General features: G+C 48.9%; 1 protein-coding gene across 1 annotated transcript in view; it reads right to left on the minus strand.

Moving 5' to 3' along the window:
* Positions 1-19,606, minus strand: part of DNAH9 (dynein axonemal heavy chain 9) — a 343,788-nt gene that overhangs the window by 174,142 nt on the left and 150,040 nt on the right. The window contains exons 33-38 of the mRNA XM_059668596.1: positions 18,240-18,367; positions 15,102-15,210; positions 13,774-13,921; positions 8,916-9,090; positions 4,931-5,104; positions 4,237-4,444 (exon numbers count right to left, since the gene is read on the minus strand). Of these exons, the coding sequence (XP_059524579.1) occupies positions 4,237-4,444; positions 4,931-5,104; positions 8,916-9,090; positions 13,774-13,921; positions 15,102-15,210; positions 18,240-18,367 (942 nt within the window). The remainder of the gene's footprint in view (positions 1-4,236; positions 4,445-4,930; positions 5,105-8,915; positions 9,091-13,773; positions 13,922-15,101; positions 15,211-18,239; positions 18,368-19,606) is intronic.

Here is a 19,606-nt window from a genome sequence, read left to right on the forward strand (position 1 = left end):
TGTCTATACTTACAACACTCTATGCTGAGATACATAGAAAAATACAAAAGCTAACATCTGTGAAATCTGGGTGGTGGGTACATGGGCATCTGTTATATTATTTTCTGTACATTTCTGCATGATTGAAATATTTCATAATTTTAAAAAAGTTTAAGTAATTCTTCATCCCACTTTCAGCATCCAGTTCCCCTTGCCAGGGGCAACTGTTATAAATTTCTTGTGTATTATGTATCTTTCTGGAGATATTCTAAATATATATATATACATATATGTATACATATATACACATACACATATATGTATATGTACATATATATGTATATGTAGATATGTGTAAATTTTCATAGCTCTCTTTTTAAACAGAATTTGGAGAATACTGTATATACTGTTCTGTGTCTTTCTTTTCTCAATAAAGCTTTGGAAATAGTTGCAACTCAGTTCACGCAGAATTTCCTCATTCTTTGTAATAATGTTTAGCATTCCATCATATGGCTAATTAGGCTATTTCCCATCGCTTGCCATTAGGGACACATTGCAAACATGCACTTTGCACATCCGTACAGACCATACCACACCACATGCAGTCTTTTCATAGTTACACAGGATCCAAGTACAAGAGCAATGACCACACTGGGCTGCACAAAGCAAAGGGCTTACGCGGTGGGGGGGGGGGGGGGGGGACCGTCTTCCTCTTGTCTAAATGAGTAGCTACCTTTGAGTTCCTGTTTGTCCCTTTTAAGTTTCTTATTTCCTCTTGGACATTGACTGGCCGCTGGCTCCCACATTTCTAGCTGTTGATAGCATACTTTCTCCATTTAGGAGCTATTTTGTTGCTTCTAAAATGTTTTAGGCCAAAAAGACAAATAATCTAACTTGTTTGGACTGTGACGAAAGTAGAAGGAAGGAGGTTTCAAGGAAGGGAAGTGGGCAGCTGAGTCAAGGGTCTGAGCTTTGCCACATGGACGTAGTTACAGGTATGCCGGCCCTTCCGGGGCTCAGGGTGCTCTGCTGGCCCTGGTCACTTCTGCATGCGAGGTGACAGACAGCTGCTTCACCCATCCCCTGGTGTAAGAGGCGGGACCAGACCAGCGGCCACTAGGGAATTAACAAGAGGCAGGAAGTGCTGTGTTTGGTGTATGTCTCACCGCAGGGAGAGGTGAGCATTCATCCTGACTCTACGTGACTGCAACTGTGACATTTTAGAATAATTCTCTGTTTTCTGACAGGAGGGGAGGAGAGAGTCCTCCCAGTGAAAGGCCAAGAGCAGGAGCAAGAGGTCTGGGCAGTGTAAGAAGCTCATCGCCTCTTTCTTGACTAGAATAGTGACTCTCTAAAGTATTTTTTTACAACAAAAGAGGGGAGCATCTGTAATACTTTCAATAATAAAGATAACAAAAAAAACCATTTTTTTTTTTACAATATAAAATCATAACAGGATTCTAGAAAACAGCTCCTCTAGAATACTGAAGTAGTACTACTAATGATAATAGGAACAATAGCAAATATTTATTGCAGTTTCCAAAGTATTTTCTTACTAGGGAGGCAGTATAGCCTAATGGTCAGAGCACAGACACAGAAGTCAGACTGTCCGGATTTAAAACCTGGCTTCACCACTTCCTGTGTGACTTGGAGTAGCTTATTTAACTTCTCTGTGCTTTGGTTTTCTCATCTGTAACATGGCTGTTATAGATTAAGTGACTTAAACATGTGTAAAAGTCTAATCTTAAGTTAGTATCTAACTCATACCTGGTGAATGTTTGCTAAAAGTTATTATTGTCATTATGATTGTCATCATTAGTGTAGTTATAAGTAAATAGCAAGAATGGGTATCAATGGACAGAGCTGGTAATCTGGCTAGTCGTTGCACTTAAGGCTTGCAAATAAGTGTAGAGGTGTATCTTTCCAGGAACAAAAATGATAAGCTCCATTGGGTAGACCAAGCAGTGTTAAGATGTGGACCAGACTCTCTGGCCCCATGTCCGGGACAGCCAAGATGACCCTACTGTAAGTGAGGGTCCAGGAGGAAGTGACTCTGGGGAGGAGAAACACCTATACGAGCCTGTGGACCTGAAGCCACACCCAGAGGGCCCATGTCCACTAGGAGGTACATGTCCAGTAGGAGGTACATGTCCACTAGGAGGCCCCGTGTTCTACTAGGATGCCCATGTCCACTAGGAGGCCCCGTGTTCTACTAGGAGGCCCATGTCCACTAGGAGGCCCATGTCCACTAGGAGACCCATGTCCACTAGGAGGCCCCGTGTTCTACTAGGAGGCCCATGTCCACTAGGAGGCCCCGTGTTCTACTAGGAGACCCATGTCCACTAGGAGGCCCCGTGTTCTACTAGGAGGCCCATGTCCACTAGGAGGCCCATGTCCACTAGGAGACCCATGTCCACTAGGAGGCCCCGTGTTCTACTAGGAGGCCCCGTGTTCTACTAGGAGACCCATGTCCACTAGGAGGCCCATGTCCACTAGGCGACCCATGTCCACTAAGAGGCCCCGTGTTCTACTAGGATGCCCATGTCCACTAGGAGGCCCCGTGTTCTACTAGGAGGCCCATGTCCACTAGGAGGCCCATGTCCACTAGGAGACCCATGTCCACTAGGAGGCCCCGTGTTCTACTAGGAGGCCCATGTCCACTAGGAGGCCCCGTGTTCTACTAGGATGCCCATGTCCACTAGGAGGCCCCGTGTTCTACTAGGAGGCCCATGTCCACTAGGAGGCCCATGCCCACTGGGAGACGCATGTCCACTAGGAGGCCCAGTGTTCTACTAGGAGGCCCATGTCCACTAGGAGGCCCCGTGTTCTACTAGGATGCCCATGTCCACTAGGAGGCCCTGTGTTCTACTAGGAGGCCCATGTCTACTAGGAGGCCCATGTCCACTAGGAGACCCATGTCCACTAGGAGGCCCCGTGTTCTACTAGGAGGCCCATGTCCACTAGGAGGCCCCGTGTTCTACTAGGATGCCCATGTCCACTAGGAGGCCCATGTCCACTAGGAGACCCATGTCCACTAGGAGGCCCCGTGTTCTACTAGGAGGCCCATGTCCACTAGGAGGCCCCGTGTTCTACTAGGAGACCCATGTCCACTAGGAGGCCCATGTCCACTAGGCGACCCATGTCCACTAAGAGGCCCCGTGTTCTACTAGGAGACCCATGTCCACTAGGAGGCCCATGTCCACTAGGAGGCCCCGTGTTCTACTAGGAGGCCCATATCCACTAGGAGGCCCATGTCCACTAGGAGACCCATATCCACTAGGAGGCCCATGCCCACTAGGAGACCCATGCCCACTGGGAGGCCCATGTCCACTGGTAGGCCCATGTCCACTAGGAGGCCCCGTGTTCTACTAGGAGGCCCATGTCCACTAGGAGGCCCCGTGTTCTACTAGGAGACCCATGTCCAGTAGGAGACCCATGCCCAGTAGGAGGCCCATGTCCACTGGGAGGCCCATGCCCACTAGGAGGCCCATGTCCACTAGGAGGCCCATGCCCACTAGGAGGCCCATGTCCACTAGGAGGCCCATGCCCACTAGGAGGCCCCGTGTCCACTAGGAGGCCCCATGTTCTACTTGGAGGCCCATGTCCACTAGGAGGCCCATGCCCACTAGGAGGCCCATGTCCACTAGGAGGCCCATGCCCACTAGGAGGCCCCGTGTCCACTAGGAGGCCCCATGTTCTACTTGGAGGCCCATGCCCACTAGGAGGCCCATGTCCACTAGGAGGCCCCATGTTCCACCTCCAGGGAAAAGCGGTTCAGTGTGGTCAGAGGCTGAAGTGCCACACCAGCCTGGCTGCTTGGTGGTGACCGTGGGCGATCATGTACTTTTACCTGAGCCTCAGGTTCCCCATCTCTAAAATGTGAGGGGTGAGTGGAAAGACCTCGAGAGACACAGCAGGTGACAGAAGTCTACAGCTCATGGTCTCTCAAAGGGTCTTCAGCTTTTTTGTCATCGGGGTGTGAACTGCTGCTCTGTGTTGAGCTCCCACCCTGGGGAAAGCCAGCAGGTGGGAGCGGAGTGCAGGGAGTAAGGATGGGGGGAGGGAACCATGCTAAGGGGTGCAGAAGTGGGACAGAGGTGCTGTGGGAGGGAAAGGAGGGGAGAGGCAGAAGGGTGTTGTGGGAGGAGCTGCACTGTCCAGCCCAGTGGGTGAGCAGGCACCTGCCACTCGCTCCAGCTCCGGGCCAGGTGACATGGCCACTCAGACGGCCCCCCTCCATGCCCCTGGGCGCCTTACCCTGCAGCATCGCCGACGTGGTGTAGTAGTTGAAGGGTACGTTCTTCACCAGGTATTCCTCTGCGTCCAGGCTGGCTAGCTTAGCGCCCACCAGCACCGACTTGCCTGTGCCCGCGGTCCCCACCAACATGAGCGGTCGCCGCCGCTGCAGGAGCCGCTCCATGAAGTAGCACAGGCGGATGGTCTCGCTCGTGTGCACCAGACAAGCCTGGAATGGGAACACAATCAGTGTGCCTGGGGCTTGTGGGAGAAACAGATGCACCGCAGAACGTTCTGGCGCATTTAGAAGAGGGATTCTGCTGCCACGGTGGATCTCGCCACCATAGGCAGAGAGTCTTCCCTGATATCCACAGGGAGACCATTTTGTAAGCTCATTCTCTGGGTAGAGAGCATCCCTGCCCTCCCCTACCAACTCCGTCTGCCTCCCTGAGGCCTCGCTAACATTCATCAGAAACTTCTGCCCCATCGTCTCTGCCCTGTGTCCCCCGAGGTTGCCAGTGGGGCCTGGTAACCAAGTGACCTGGCCCCTGGGAGGGAACTCATGGCTTCATTGCACCTATGATTTCCACTGACAGGCAGTAGCTGGAGGTGCCCAGCTCCCAGCCAAACCTCTTGGATGCTGGCCAGCGGCTGCTTCCTGAGCCATGGCTGACCTTCAGGATGAATGCACTTCCTTGATCGCTCACACACTCACCTGCAAAGGCATCTCAGGGTCAAATTCAAACTGGGGGATGAGTGTGGACCATGGCTCAAATTTCTTGGTCTCGGGGTCTATGTAATAGTCAAAGACGGTTCCCTGGGAAGGAAACTTGATGGTCTTGAACTCGGCCAGCCACCACTTGCTGAACTCTGCCCGGTAGTCCACAAGCTGCAACACAGAGCAGGTGAGCATCAGGCTCTCAGAGCTCAAGAGCCTGGACAGGCCATCCTGGCATCAGGCAGAGGCCAGGGAGGAACAACGTGCTTCCGCTTTTGCAGGTCCACCTGATGGGCCGGCTCCTCCGGGAAGGATGCTGCTCTGCCCAGGACCAGCCTGAACCTGACGCAGCTGAGCAGGGCCTCCCGAGCACATGTGTGAGCGCCAGTCTGACCATGCAGCTGAGCTTCCCTGCACCAGCCCATCTCAGAGCCATGGCAGGGTGGAGGGCGGGGGGAGGGAGTATAAGAACATGGAGGAGAGAGCCCACCACCACAAGATGGGCAAGTGTGGTCAACAATTCCGAAGGGATCGATTGACTCCTGAGACTGAGCAATGCCCAGCATGGCAGCCAGGGATGAAATGAACAAAAGGGTGGTTGAGTAAGAAGACTCAGAGGAAGTCAGGTCCATAACCACGGGGAAATTCCTGCTATCTGTGCTTGTTTCCTCATCTATAGAATGAGGATCCTAGAAAAGAAAGTTTCTAATGTTTCTTCAAGGGCTAAAATTTTAAAATCCAGGTGCAGGGGAGAGAAAGCTCTGCTGGGCTTCTGACAGAGGAATATGTGGAGACATATTTACATGCATGCATGTTAAACCATGATCCTTAAGGGTGGGGCTGTGCACCCAGAGTACTCAAACTATCTTATTGTGTCCAAGCAAACACACACACACACACACACACACACACACACACACACACACACACTGGGCGGGGGGTTGGGGGTGGGGGGTGGGGGCGGCAAACTCACTCCAGACACACAGACCTAGGAAAAAAATCCTAAAAAGGAAAGAGGCCCAGATTGGGCATTTTAGGAAAAGTCCTCGGAGGACAGCACAACGCTGGAGTTTAAAGGCTGGACGGACCAGGACCGGGTGTATGCATTTTGCTGTTAGGTAAGTAGAACTGCATTCTTTTGCCTTAAAATGAGAATGGAAATGGGCCTTAAGGTAAAACAGATTTGTATGCTGCTCTTATTGTGATTTGAATTCAGATTCAAGGAACACTATCTTCTCAATCAGAAGCCTTAGGGCGGGGGCGGGGGGGGGGGGGGAGGAAATCACTATTTTCTAACTTATGGATGAAATGCTTGAAGACCTTTAACTTCTTTTGAAAACCAGGTTTCAAGTTGATATTGAAAACCCAAGAGGGCCATCTTCAGAAAGAAGGAGATGTCCTTCCCCCCTCCGTGCCCCCCCTCCGCCCCCGTCCTCACCCCCAGCCGCCCCATTTCTGGGCTGCCCAATACCGTCTCGCCCTCCTGTAACCTGGGAAGCCCACTTCCCCCTATACTTGGACACTCTAAGGGCAAGGCTGCCTTTGCTGAAACTCCCACGGCCCTTTCTCAGTTGGACAATGTGGGTGTCTCTCCAGCGATGACCTCAGTGAAGAGGCCCCTTCTGAAATTCCCGTCTCCTTTGCATTCTGAAGATTCTCGGGTCCCCTCCTGCCCTTTGAACTTGATGACACTAGGCTGGACGGTCATGCTGTGGCAGAGTTTTGGATAAGACATCACTTCACTTAACGTTCAAAATGCTCTAAGTTCTGGCTGGTGAGAACCAGTCCTGTTTTATGTCTGAAAAGACAAAGGCTCAGAGGGTTGTAGCTCTAGAAGCTTATGGCCAAACTGGGGGTTGCACGCAGGTTTCTGGTCTCCCAATCCTGGGCTCTCTGAGAGCCCATTCGCTTCCGAGAGATCATTTTCTGCAATTGCTGTATTTAGCCAGCACCTCCCTCCCCCATTATTTTTATTGTGTCTGCTACTCAGTATGGGCTCTACTTTGTATTTCTCCTTTGCTTTTTAAATGTAAGCACCACTGGTGCTCACGATGTACATTATCTTGGCCAACTTCTGACTTTTCCATTTAGAGCACGATTTTTGCTGTTGGGATGTGGGTGCAGGGGTTTTGGATACTCCCTGCTGCCAAAAGCTCTCGCCTCTGTCCTCTCCCATGTGCCAGCGCGGCTGCCTGTAGCTCCGCAGGCTCCAGAGCCCAAGATGCCTGGAGGGATGCTTTCTCCTGGGTCTTCAAAGAGTTGAGTGGATTGAAATCTTTCTATACAGAGACAGGAAAAACTGACCAAGCATCTTTATCTTGATGCCCCCCTGCTCGCTCGGCACCAACATGGGAGAGAAGCCCAGCAGTGGCTGCTGTCTAACATTTCAGCAGCCTGAGGACCGCTATCGATGGGAAGCAATAACTATGCATTCTGGATCTCTGCATTTCAGCGAGGGCTCATCCCTCCTGCTACACGCACTGCATCCTCACCTCAAAAGGGAAATGCAACGATGTCAAAGGAGCACCAAGGCTGTGGGACAGACAGGAGAGATTCTCAAGTGTGAAGCTCTCACCTAGGAATCCTCCTGCAGACTTCCCCTTCCCATGAGCATCAGAGAAGGAGAGGGAGAGGGAGAGGGTGAGGGAGAGGGGGAGGGAGAAAGGCAGTCACCCTGAAGCCTGTGAGAATTGCTTTCTGAGTTTTGAGCACTAAGGAACATGTTAGGAGCTGATGAGAGCTGGGATGGATGTTACAGCAGAGCCTGTAGAAACAGATAAATTTCTAATTCTAAATTAACTGTTAATTCTCCCAGCTCACCTCCACTTTGGATTCTTAGAAAATGGCTTTGTCCTGGGAGGCTGAAACTTTTTGCCTCTCTCCTCAAAAGAGCCCAGGATCAACCCAGATCAGGAAGATCAAAGCATAACTTGCCAGCAACTGCAGCTGGTTCAGGCCCCTGCTGAGAGAGAGGCTCCAGATAATGAAACTGAGTCAGTTCCTAAATATTCAAAATCTGAATATTTATAATATTAATAATAAGCACATATGTGTGCAACACCATTCCAAATGCTTTGCCCACATCTATGTTGGGCAATTAGAACAGTATCCCTTTAATCCTCACAAACATCCCACTCTGACCACCCTCATCTCCTTTGTACACCAGGGGAGAATAAGGTAGAGAGAGGTTAAGTTACTTGTCACTGCCCCCTAGATACTAAGTGGCAGAGTGACAATTCAAATTTAGAGTCCACGTTCTTATCCTCGACATGATACTTCCTGACAGCTAGAGTCCGTTGTAAAAGACTGATCTGCATGATTTTGAATATGTTGTTTCTATATAGACTACCCTTTATTTGGAGGAAACTAAGTGAAGAACAAGGCTGGGAATGCAGGAGATTTTAGGGAATAAGTTGCCAAGATAATGCAAGCCAACCCTCAAAGGGCATGAAGCTACAGCAGCCAATACCATGAGATAGATACTATGCTGGTTTTCTACTCCCAGACGTCAATAAACGCTTGGTCCAACCTTCTATGAAAAGATCTTTCTTTCAGGGGTTTGGGGCAGGATGGTTAAGCTGGTCTGGTTGTTCTGGGAGATACTTAGAAGGCTAAAGAGATTCCTCCTATTCAAACTTCTACAGCACAATGTCATTTTGCCTATAAAACACACATCACTTTGAAAAGTTCTGTACTCATACCTCTACTTGGTCAAACTCAAACACTGCAACTCTCCGTGAAATCCACGGTCACCGACTTGAAAGGCGACAGCTCCAAATACATTCCAATCTCATGTCTCCCCTCATAGGGCCCTTCTATGAGGACTAGTGTCTTCAGCAGAGCAGTGGGTAGATAACCAGACAGTTTGCTGTGTTGGTGTGAATTCTGACCTTTAGCTGTCCTGTCTTTCCCATCCTTTCTGGAGACCAGCTTTTGCCAGGGTGGACCTGAATGTGAGTGTCAGCTCAGCACAGTCTCTTACCTGATCTTGGATCATTGCTCCGCCAAAAGCCCAGATGGCAGCAAACACAAAATAGAGCTCATAGGTGTCCTTGGGGCAGTCCGCGGGGATGTTCTCTTCGGTCAGGAGGCACTCGAGAAGGTGGCAGAGTGTCTGCACCATGCTCTGCTCTGGGATCGGAATTATCCTCTTAAACCTGCAGAGAGAGGCCCGGGACGCTCTAAAACCCTGGCCTTTCCACCCTAGAGGCATCGTGGGACAGTTATGGGTTTGACACTTTCATGAGTTAAGTTCTTTAGGAATCCAGAGGACCATGGTGCTACCTAAACCTTCATTCTCATTAGCTATTTTTGTATCAGCTTCTTTTGTAAGGAAGGGCCCTAAGGGCTCCTGAGAAGGTTCCCTCATCTGCCTTTTCTCTGATGCCCTCTCCCTCCCCTTATCTGAGCATTGATGATCCCCTCTTGCCCCTTGGGAATGGCAGCAGCTGCAATCCGAGTAAAAATCTCAGCAGTTTCACTCCCTTCACAGTTTCTTTAATTGTCAAAAAGCAGCAGTGTCCAGGTGGGGGTAGTCTGAGGTTCCGTAACTTCAGCACAGAGGTCTGACAATGAAAACACATTGAAAACGTTTTCTCTGTGGCCAGGTCTTCATTGGGGGGCAGAGTGGGCCAGTCTAGGGGCTGTTTTATACTATCATGCCTTACTTGGTGGAGTTCCTCTTCCCAAATGTACCTCTGTGACTTGGTGCTGGCCTGATTTTGTACTTTTAACCTTGGCCTGGAGGTCTTGACTGAAAGGCCGATATCAAGAGATGCATAAAGGTGAATCTATGCCCAAGGGAGCAGGAGCATGTGTGTGCACGCACACACAAACACGTACACATATGCACAAGCACGCGTGCACACAGGTACAGTCTTCCCACCACCCATACACACAGAGTGCACCATGTACCCACTCAGCGCCTCCTGCACGCCTGCCCGCATGGCCACCTGCTGTGGGAAGATGAGCTCCCAGGCTGCACAGAGGCAGGGTTCACTATTATAAAATGAGCAATGCCATTCACTGACACCTCAGAAGTCATTTGCTGGGCCTCAGGGTTTCATAGCATCCCATTCTCCTCAGTGTCTTGTGTCGGCTTGTTTTTCATCTGGTCTCCATCTTTACAACAATACTCTGAAGTGCTCTCATAGTCTACATGTTACCCCAGGAGCAGTGAGAAATGTGAGTACTTGACAGGCTCTCCTTCATCCCTTTGACACATGTTTGCAGCAGAATGTCAAAGCGGATCCTCCCCGGCTGTGTTTTGGATGAGACACCAAGACAATAAGGGGCCCACTACTCTCACATTTGAAACTGAGATCCCAGGCTCTGCGACCCTGGCCTCTCCTTGTCTCAAGGGGCTAGATGAGCAAAGTGGGGGACACCAAGGGGCTGAAATGAGCAGACAGGTTTTTGGAGGGAGCGGCTGGTAGGCAATGAGTGCCCCCTCTCCCACAGGGAAGGCAGGGGTTTGCCCAAAATGAGAGCTGAGGATGGCGCTTCAACAGGACAGCTCGGAGGTGGCCCAGGACCCGCGCCTGGAAACCCGAAGAGGCCCGCTCATCCAGCGGGTGTAAGAGGGTGCCGCTGGGCTGCCCTCACTCCCATGTGCCACGCAGAGGAGGGGGAGTACTTCCTGGATCTGGGCATGTCAGGTTCTGCCAGGCGCTGGGGAGGGGGACCTCCCTGAGGAGTCTGCGTGCGGAGCTAATGGAGAGGGAGCGTCATGGGCTGATGGAGAGGCACTGACGTTAAGGAAAGGCACAGGGAGCTCCCCAGTGACAAGGAGGGGCCCAGGGAACTCAGAAAGCTTCTAAAGAGAGAGTCCGGTTTCAGATTTCCAGATCTGCCAGTTAGGGTCACTGAGGCCCTAACTGTGGCTCCACTCGGTGAGACCTTTCTGGCTCCTCCCTCTCTTCTCTGGGTCCCTCTTCAACCCCGAGGAGACAGAAGCTACAGCTGTGAGGGGTGACTGGTGGAGTAAGGAGGACACCCCCTTTCCCATGGGAACCCCCTTTCCCAAGGCAGGGGGAGAGCTGGAGGCGGCGGAGCTGCGGCAGGGGGAGGAGCTTTCATTTTCCGTGGAGTTTGTTTTTTTTAAAAACTTTTATTGAGTTTTTAAAAATTATGTGTGTGTGTGTAAAAAGAGAGAGAGAGAGAGAGAGAGAGGAAGGGAGAGAGAGAGAGGGAGATTGTGTGGCGAGCAGTGACCAGATGCCATTATGGACCCAGAGGAAGAAGACGCCTACTAAGAAGGACTCCTGGGGGCTAACTGGGCTCAAAGCCGAGCCTGGCGGCCACGTCTACTCAGAGCCTCTCACGGAAACTGCACTTCAGGGAGAGGCCTGCACTGAGCTGCCAGCCTCTGTACTGAACTGCCTATCTGCTCTGTGTCCTGCTCCCCGTTATAAAGGAGTTCCTGGAAACCTATTTCTACCAATAGGACTGAGGCTTTCCCTATCTAATCAGAGCTGCTCTATTCTAACCAATCAGGACAATATCTTTTGGACCAAGCAAATGGTGAGGCTTCAGAGCCCTCATTTGCCTAAAGACAGACTAAGCAGGGACCAGGGGTGGTGACTGCTGTCTGTATAAGCCAGCTCCCCTGTGGCTCAGAGTGCACTGTCCCATTCCACCTAGGACTGGGTTTCTCCAGCTGAGCTGACTCACTGAGGATGTCACACCAGAGCGGAGTGAACCAGAATGAGAGGCACCGACGTTAAGGAAAGGCAAAAGGGAGCAGACCAGAGCAGACCAGGGCAGGGCAGAGCAGACCAGCTGAGAGCGAAGCAGACCAGAGCAGGTCAGACCAGCTCAGGGCAGGACAGACCAGACCAGTTATAGGCCAGAGCAGGGCAGGGCAGACCAGAGAAGAGTGGAGCAGGGAAGAGCACTGCTGTCCAGCCGAGAGGGGGCCTGGCACCAGAGCCACCTCACAGCCGTGCTGTTTCACAATCGAGCTGTTTGCACTGAATAAAGTTTCCTTCTTCATTGCACCCCCAACTGGGGATTCCCACAGGTGTTGAATGGCACCAGTGCCCACCAGTTGGCACTTTATAATCACCCGTTATGAGGACTCCTGTCCAATAGAAGAATTAGTCTGTGTTGACGTCACACAGCTTCCATTCTCAGGGCCATGTGCAGCCGGCATCACAATACCGTGATGAATAACACAGAAGACTCTGAAGTAAGTGCCTGTTACTAACTGGCTGCGATGCTGAGGGACCTCATGGCACCTCAGCTCTTGTATCTACAGGATGGTTAGCCCCTCGGGAATGTTGTGAGAATGAAATGAAATAACACACAGAGTAGGCACCATAAATGACATGAAAAAATGTGTTTGTTTTTTGATAACCAGAGGGTTCAGAGATGAGGCAAGACTTGTCTCTGGATACACTTAATACAGAGCCTTCAAAGCCCATTTCAAAGGCCGTGCATGCTCATGAGCACACGTGCACACACACACACACACACATTTCTTGTTCTAAATGCCCAGAGTGGGAAAGGGCCTAACTTTCAGTTAGAGGATACATTGGACAAGTGTCTCAGAAAAAGGTAAAGAACAAGGTTTGATGTTTTCCCCAAACCTCCTCCTTCCATGGCGTGTTCACTCCTTGCAGCCCCCTGCCCATTGGCGACATTCCCCACCACTGTCCTGGGCACTGCCCACTGCCAAGGCTGCTCTATCTTGTTAGGATTCCAAGGCCATGGAGCCCACAGGCCACCAGAGGTAAAGGCTTTTCAAAGGGTCAAGATTGGAAAAACAATTACTGATGCCAAAATAGAAACTTACAAAATCAAAATTAATAAATGTTTAACTATCTAAAAATACACCACCATGTACACTACTCAATTGCAATTCAGTTTTTAGTCATATGAAATTCATTCTTAGCGTGGTGGGTTTGACAGGGGGCATGTGAAATGGGAGCGCTTCGGGCCCCTTGCATGGGAGACTCCTCCCCAAATACTCCATCCTATTGACAGATCAGCGATGAGGAGTAAGGGTCACTTTGAATGAGGGATTTAATTTCTGGGAAAAGTAATCCTGAGCATAACTCGGAATCTTTGGGAACTTGGTTAGATCTCTGAATCACGCTGCCTTCCAGCTCTGAGGGTTGAGCTTGGCTGAACTACAGGGTTGGGTGCCTGATCCATGGGTGATGCATCAACTGGCAAGAAGAGTGTAGAACTAAAGCAGGCTCCGAACACTGGAACCACTCTCTGCAGACACCACAGTCTTTCTATAATAAGTATCCTTTTGATTAAAAGGAATGAATCTCTTGTTTAGGTGATAAGTGGTCAGGGGTTTTTGCTTTTGCTGTTGCAAACCCATAAAGGGAAAAGTGAACTCACAGTGTCCAGAAGGACAGGCCTGGGCAATTGCTGCATTGTGCCTGAGTCCGTGCTCTCTGGGCCACGAACACACACAGTCAGAAACAGGAGGTGGGTCCCATGTGTCACAGTGTCATTTTCACCTCTAGGTCTGTTGGTCTGACCTGGAGGAGGGCCAGCTTCATGCCCTACAAACTGCAGGACCTCAGAATTGTTATCGGATATTGCAACTTACAGCCTCCTTCAAATACACCCACATGGCACTCACGAGAAGCACTTCAAATCCTCTTCCTCTTCCTCATCTCGCTTCCTGCCTGAATTGACAATGGCAGCCATTGTCAGTCTGATGTGTGTCCCCTTTGCCATCTGCCGTGCCTGGAGGGGAAGGCTCTAGGGATTTCTGACTTCAGGGCCAGGACAGAAAGAATACCAGCGGACACAAGGTGTGAGCCAGCAGGCGTTTTGCCGCTGCTTTAACTTGCTGCCTTCCTTACTTCTTGGCCTACCTGGTTCTGAGTGTGTCTAAGCAGGTCGGAAGGTACTTGTCAAACAGGATGGTCAGGTTGGCTCTCTCTGTCTGGATCTCCCTCTTCTCGATCCAGCTGCTGACTGGAGGGCTCCACCCCAGGTCTGCCGGGTTGATGTACAGGATCCCTGTGAGTACAGGCAAGAGTCAATGAATTTTCCATGGACGTCAGTATATCCTTCATCCCAGAGAGTTATTTTCTCTGTTTAGAAGACTGGACTCAAAAAGAACAGAGATCTGGCCAAGGTCTGAGAGGTCAAATGGCTTGCCGTTGGGATCAACTCCAGTGGCCTGATATTAGCTAATGGCAGGCAGTGTTGAGAAGGAGCTTGAGGCCAAGGCTGGGCTCAGGAGGAAAGAAGGCCGGGATGGATTGGAAGTGGTTGCCATGATGTGGAAATGTGGATGCAATGGTGACCTCAAAGGAATATGTCCACATTCTAATCCCTAGAACCTGGGAGTGTGACTTTATCTGAAAAAGGGGCCTTGGCAGATGTGATAAGTAAGGGTCTTGAGATGAGCTCTCCCTAGAGTATCTGAGTGGGACATGAACAAGGGTCCTTATATGAGACGGAAGACGAAAGACACGCAGAGAGGCCATGTGCAGAAGGAGGTGGAGTTTGGAGTCACGGGCCCTAAGCCGAGGAAGACTGACTGGGAGATGCAAGGAAGGGGTCTCCCTCGAAGGCAGATTTGAGTTCCAGTGTCTGTCTTTCAAAACTGTGAGAGAACAAATTTTTGTTGTTTTCAAAGCCACAAGTTCATGGTGATTGGTTGCAGCAGCCCTAGGAAACAGATGCAGTATGAGAGCGAACTCTCCCGGCCTGTGTTTTCCAGCCTCAGCACGGGTCCTTGATAGGGAGTCTGATGTCAGGGTCAAGGCCAAACCAGTCCTCTCATCCTCTGGTCTCTGCTGGGCGTTAGCAGTGGGGCTAGAGGAAAGCTAAGGCAGAAGCTGTTCTGTCCACCAGGATGTAGTGAGACTGGCAATGGGTCGTTATCTCCATTGACATGAAAGCTGGAAGCTGCCTAGTTTGAGGCATGTACTCAGAGGACAGCTGTTCAGCTCGAGGCCGTTTCCCTTCCCACTCCCATCACATTTCTGAATGAAGAACACCACACGGGCTGGGCCTCAGACACTGGCTCACCCTCGTGGATATGGATTAGGACTGCGGACGAGGCCAGAGGTTAGGATGATCGATGCCCGGCTCCTGTTTGGAGCATCCCCCGGAGCTAGCACCATCATACGTATCACTCGAGGCACCTGCCTCCAACTGCACAGTTGGGTTTTACTTTCCGAGGCCATACCTGCTCTGGAGACGGTGGCCGGCGTGGCCGTGCGCAGGTGGCTGATCTCAAAGAGGAGCCTCATGGTGGGGTTGAGAGGGATCCTCTCGTTGCTTGCCAGGGTCAGCACCTGGAGACCACAGGAAAGGACACGTCAGGTGGGAAGGAGGATGCAGGGCCAGCTGGTAGAGATTTGGCTGATTTCTCCTGGTAGGGATGATGGGTGATTATTTTCTTCTGTGTGATTATAGTTGACCTTGAACGACACAGGGGTTAGGAGTGCCACTCAGTCGAAAGTCTGCGTATAACTTAAGTCCGCATCCCACATATGCAGATTCCCCACTACCAGCGAACCCTAGAACAATGAGGTGTGTGTGTGTGTGTGTGTGTGTGTGTGTGTATTGAATCAGGAGAATAGTTATCTAAAAAATTTATATTGATGTCAGTAATTCAAATGAAGTAGACATATTGGAATATTGTTAAAGGAAAAAGCTTAGGCTTCATGTCACTAGTTTTTTAAAAAGTAGTGCCTCTCGAAGAGCACACATTCATCTGATGAATCTGTCAGTGTAAAACTTCTAACCTGGCTGTGCTTTCTGAACAAGTTTAGGAGCAGCTACCAACTTAACAGCCACTTTATTGGCATCAGCTAGTGTTTTATTTTTTTGTTGAGAATAGACATTTTTGTTTCAGGTAAATTTGGATTCCCTTTTACATAAGTATTTTATTTATTAACTTATTTATGAACATTCCCATTGGTTTCCTTTTTTGTTTATTATTTTTATTTTTTATAAAAAATAAAATATATTCTCCATGAATGAAGATTTCATTGAGGGAGTTTGACAGGCTTAGTTTCTGATCCTCAGTTTCCTTATTTATAAAAAGGGAAGTAAGTAATAAAAGATTTAGTAGATGATTTAAGACTCCTTTCAGCTCTAAAAATTAATCTATGTGCAGAAGATCCTGAAGGAAATGATAACAACATTGAAAATTGTGAGTGATGGCAGTGCCATTGAAGGAAGTGAAAGCTGCTCACTTGGATGAATCCGTTCTTAGGTGTCTATTAAAGACTCTGGTAATAAATGAAATCAGGATCTTGAAGAGATATGCGCATTTCCATATTCATTTGGAGCTTTACTTACAATAGCCAAGAGATGGCAACAACCCAAGTGTCCATCAATGGGTAAATGGTAAGAAAATATATTTAAATAATGGAATATTTTCCATCCATTAAAAGAAGGAAATCCTGCCATTTGTGACAACATGAATGCCTTGGATAGCATTTTGTTAAGTGAAATAAGTCAGACAGAAAAACACAAGTACTGCAGACTTCACTCATCTGTGGAATGAGGAAACAATAAACCATACAAAGAGAGAATATTTTGGTGCTTGCCAGGTACGGGTGGGATGAGGTAGGTGGAGGACATGGGTGTAGGGGTCAAAGGGTACAAACTTCTAGTTATAAAATGAGTAATTCTGAGGATGTAATGTACAGCATGGTGACTATAGTTAACATTACAGATGGATTGTATACTTGGAAGTGGCTAAGAGTAGATATTAGAAGTTCTCACCACACACACACACACACACACACACACACACACACACACACGTAATCATGTGAAGTGATGGAAGTGTTTACTAACCTTATTACGGTAATTATTTTGCAATATATGGGTATTTCAAATCACCATGTTGTACACCTTAAATGTACACAATGTTACATGTCAATTATCCTATACTAGGGGCCCAGTGCATGAATTCGTGCACCTTGAAAGGAACTGTGGGCTGCAAGGCTGCGGTGGGCACAAGGGTGGGTCTTGGCCCATCCTCCATGCCCCTTTCCGGCCCCTCCTGCTGCAGCCCTGGGTCCTCTGTCTGCCTGCAGCCCTGCTCCCACTGCTGCTGCTCCCATGTGCTGTTGGGACCAGCCCCGCTCGCACCCGCTGATGGTGCAGAGTGATTGGGGCCAGCGCCAGCAGTGGGTGCAAGCAGGGCCAGCGCCGTCAGGGGTGCGAGCAGCAGCTGCTGCCCCGATCACCCATCAGGAGCAAGGAGAGGTGGAGAAGCCCTCAGGGGCGATTGGGGCCAGCAGCCGCTGCTCACACCCACTGACGGTGCCGAGTGATCGGGACCAGTCCTGGGCACTGGCAGTGGGTGCGAGAGGTGGCTCCAGTGCCAGTGGCAGGTACGAGCAGGGCCAGCACTGGCAGTGGGTGCGAGAGGTGGCTGCTGGCCCCGATAGTCCCTCAGGAGCAGGGGGAAGTGGAGAAGCCCTGAGGGGTGATTGGGGCTGGCAGCCGCTGCTCACACCTGCTGCTGGCACTGAGCGATCAGGGCTGGTGCGGGTGCTTGCAGTGGGTGTGAGTGGGGCTGGCACCAGCAGCAGGTGCGAGCACTGGGTGAGACCGCGGTACATGGGAGCAAAGAATTTTTAGTAACCACCAGAGGCTCGCCCTGATGACAGCAACCGGCGTCCTGCCTTGGTCTGGTGCCCCCGCTCACCTGCTCCACTATCCTGCCACGGCCAATGCCTACCATGTTCTTTGCATGCCCCCTGGTGGTCAGTGCACGTCATAGCGACCAGTTGTTTGGTTGTTTGGTTGTTCCGTTGTTCGGTCTATTTGCATATTAGCCTTTTATTATATAGGATAATAAAAAGTTAATATGCTAAGTGTCCAGTTGTCCGTTAAACCAATTAAAGCATAATTTGCTAATGATATGCTAAGACCACTCAACTGCTCGCTATGACATGCACTGACCACCAGGAGGCAGACACTCAATGCAGGAGCTGTCCCCTGGTGGTCAGTGGGCTCCCACAGGGGGAGCGCCACTCAGCCAGAAGCCAGGCTCACAGCTGGCGAGCACAGTGGTGGTGGCGGGAGCCTCTCCCACTTCCATGGCAGTCAGACATCCCCTGAGGGCTCCCGGACTGTGAGAGGGCATAGGCTGGGCTGAGGGGCCCCCTCCCCTGACTGCATGAATTTTGTGCACCAGGCTTCTAGTATTTCAATAAAGCTGGAAATTTTTTAAAAAAATGAAGATATCAGTAATAATTCCTTACTTTGATGAGCCCTTGTGTGGAATTATGATTTCTAAATGTGTGTGGGGACTGGTTTCATAGGTGATCAGGGATAATTTCCCTCCTCCCTTTCATACCTTGTTGTCATCCATGACAGTGTTCAGAGACTCGATCCACATTGGATCTATGTCGCCATCCAGCAAAATCCACTTGGGCCCATCATGGGCAACGTTGGCAAGCTCCCGCATGATAGAAGAGAACAATCCTGAAAGGAACCACAGATAGTTCATTTTCCATTTCACCATCAGTCTTTTTTTTCTCTTAACACAGCCCTTCCCCATTGGCTGTAACATTCAGGGGAGGTGTAAATAAAACCCAGTCAGAACTGGCTTTGTATTCTCTTCCACCAAACATTCAACAGGCCCAAGGTGCCCCTCTGTGCTCCAGTTTAACTTTTTATAAGAAAAGCAACAACAAAACCTGATAGAACTAGCTTTTTTAAGTGATAAGGGGCCCAGTAAATCATTTCAACAGGCAACGGTAACATGATGGAATCGCACAACGCCTTTACAAGTACTGTTCCCATCCTTTGTAACTACGGCCCAGGCGAATCTTTCAAATGCAGGCTTTGGGAGAAGGCCCAGTGTGGCATTACATGAAATTTATATCTTGCGTGGATAGAATTGATTTTTATGATACTAAGGATTCCCAATGAATAATATGACATATCTTTTCATTTATTCAAATATTGTTTTATGTTCCTTAATAAAGTTTTATAGTGTTTTCAATATATCTCTTTGGCCAAATATATTCCTAAATATATCATAGTTTTTACTGCTATTTGCATGAAATTCCCCCTGTATATACATTTTTAACTGGCTACCGCTAGGATAGAGAACAGTTACCAAATTTTATGTATTTATTTTATGTTTAGTTACTTTTAATAAATTTTCTTACTTTAGAATTTAAAAATTCTAGTGATTTTTTAAATAATGCTTCTTGAGTTTTTTAGGTAAAGAGTTGTACAAGCAGCAAAAAATAAATTTTCTCCTTTCCCTCAATTTATACCATGCATTCTATTTTCTTGTCTACAGCATTTTCTAGAATCCCACCAAGCAATACTGAATAATCATGTTTATAATAGGTCCCCCTGACTTATGCTTGATTTGAAAAGAAATGGCTTTAGTTTCTCATCATTCAGAATGCTTTTTTATCCTTTTGGTTTTAGGTAAACAGTATTTTTCATATTTAAGGGATTTCCGTCTATTCCTATTTTACTTAGAATATTTAAAATTAAGAACAGCTATTGAATATTTAGCAACTATTGATTGATCAAAGAATTCTGTCCTTTAACTTGTCAATTCTTTATATTAACACTTAAAAATAACTGATCTAAAAATATAGTATTCTTTTGAGATAATGTTGGACTTTATTTACTGATATTTTATTAAGAATGTCTGAATCTACATTAATAAGTGAAATTGGGCTATTGTTTTTGGTTCTA

The sequence above is a fragment of the Myotis daubentonii genome, chromosome 16 (genome assembly GCF_963259705.1).
Source record: "Myotis daubentonii chromosome 16, mMyoDau2.1, whole genome shotgun sequence".
NCBI lineage: Eukaryota > Metazoa > Chordata > Mammalia > Chiroptera > Vespertilionidae > Myotis > Myotis daubentonii.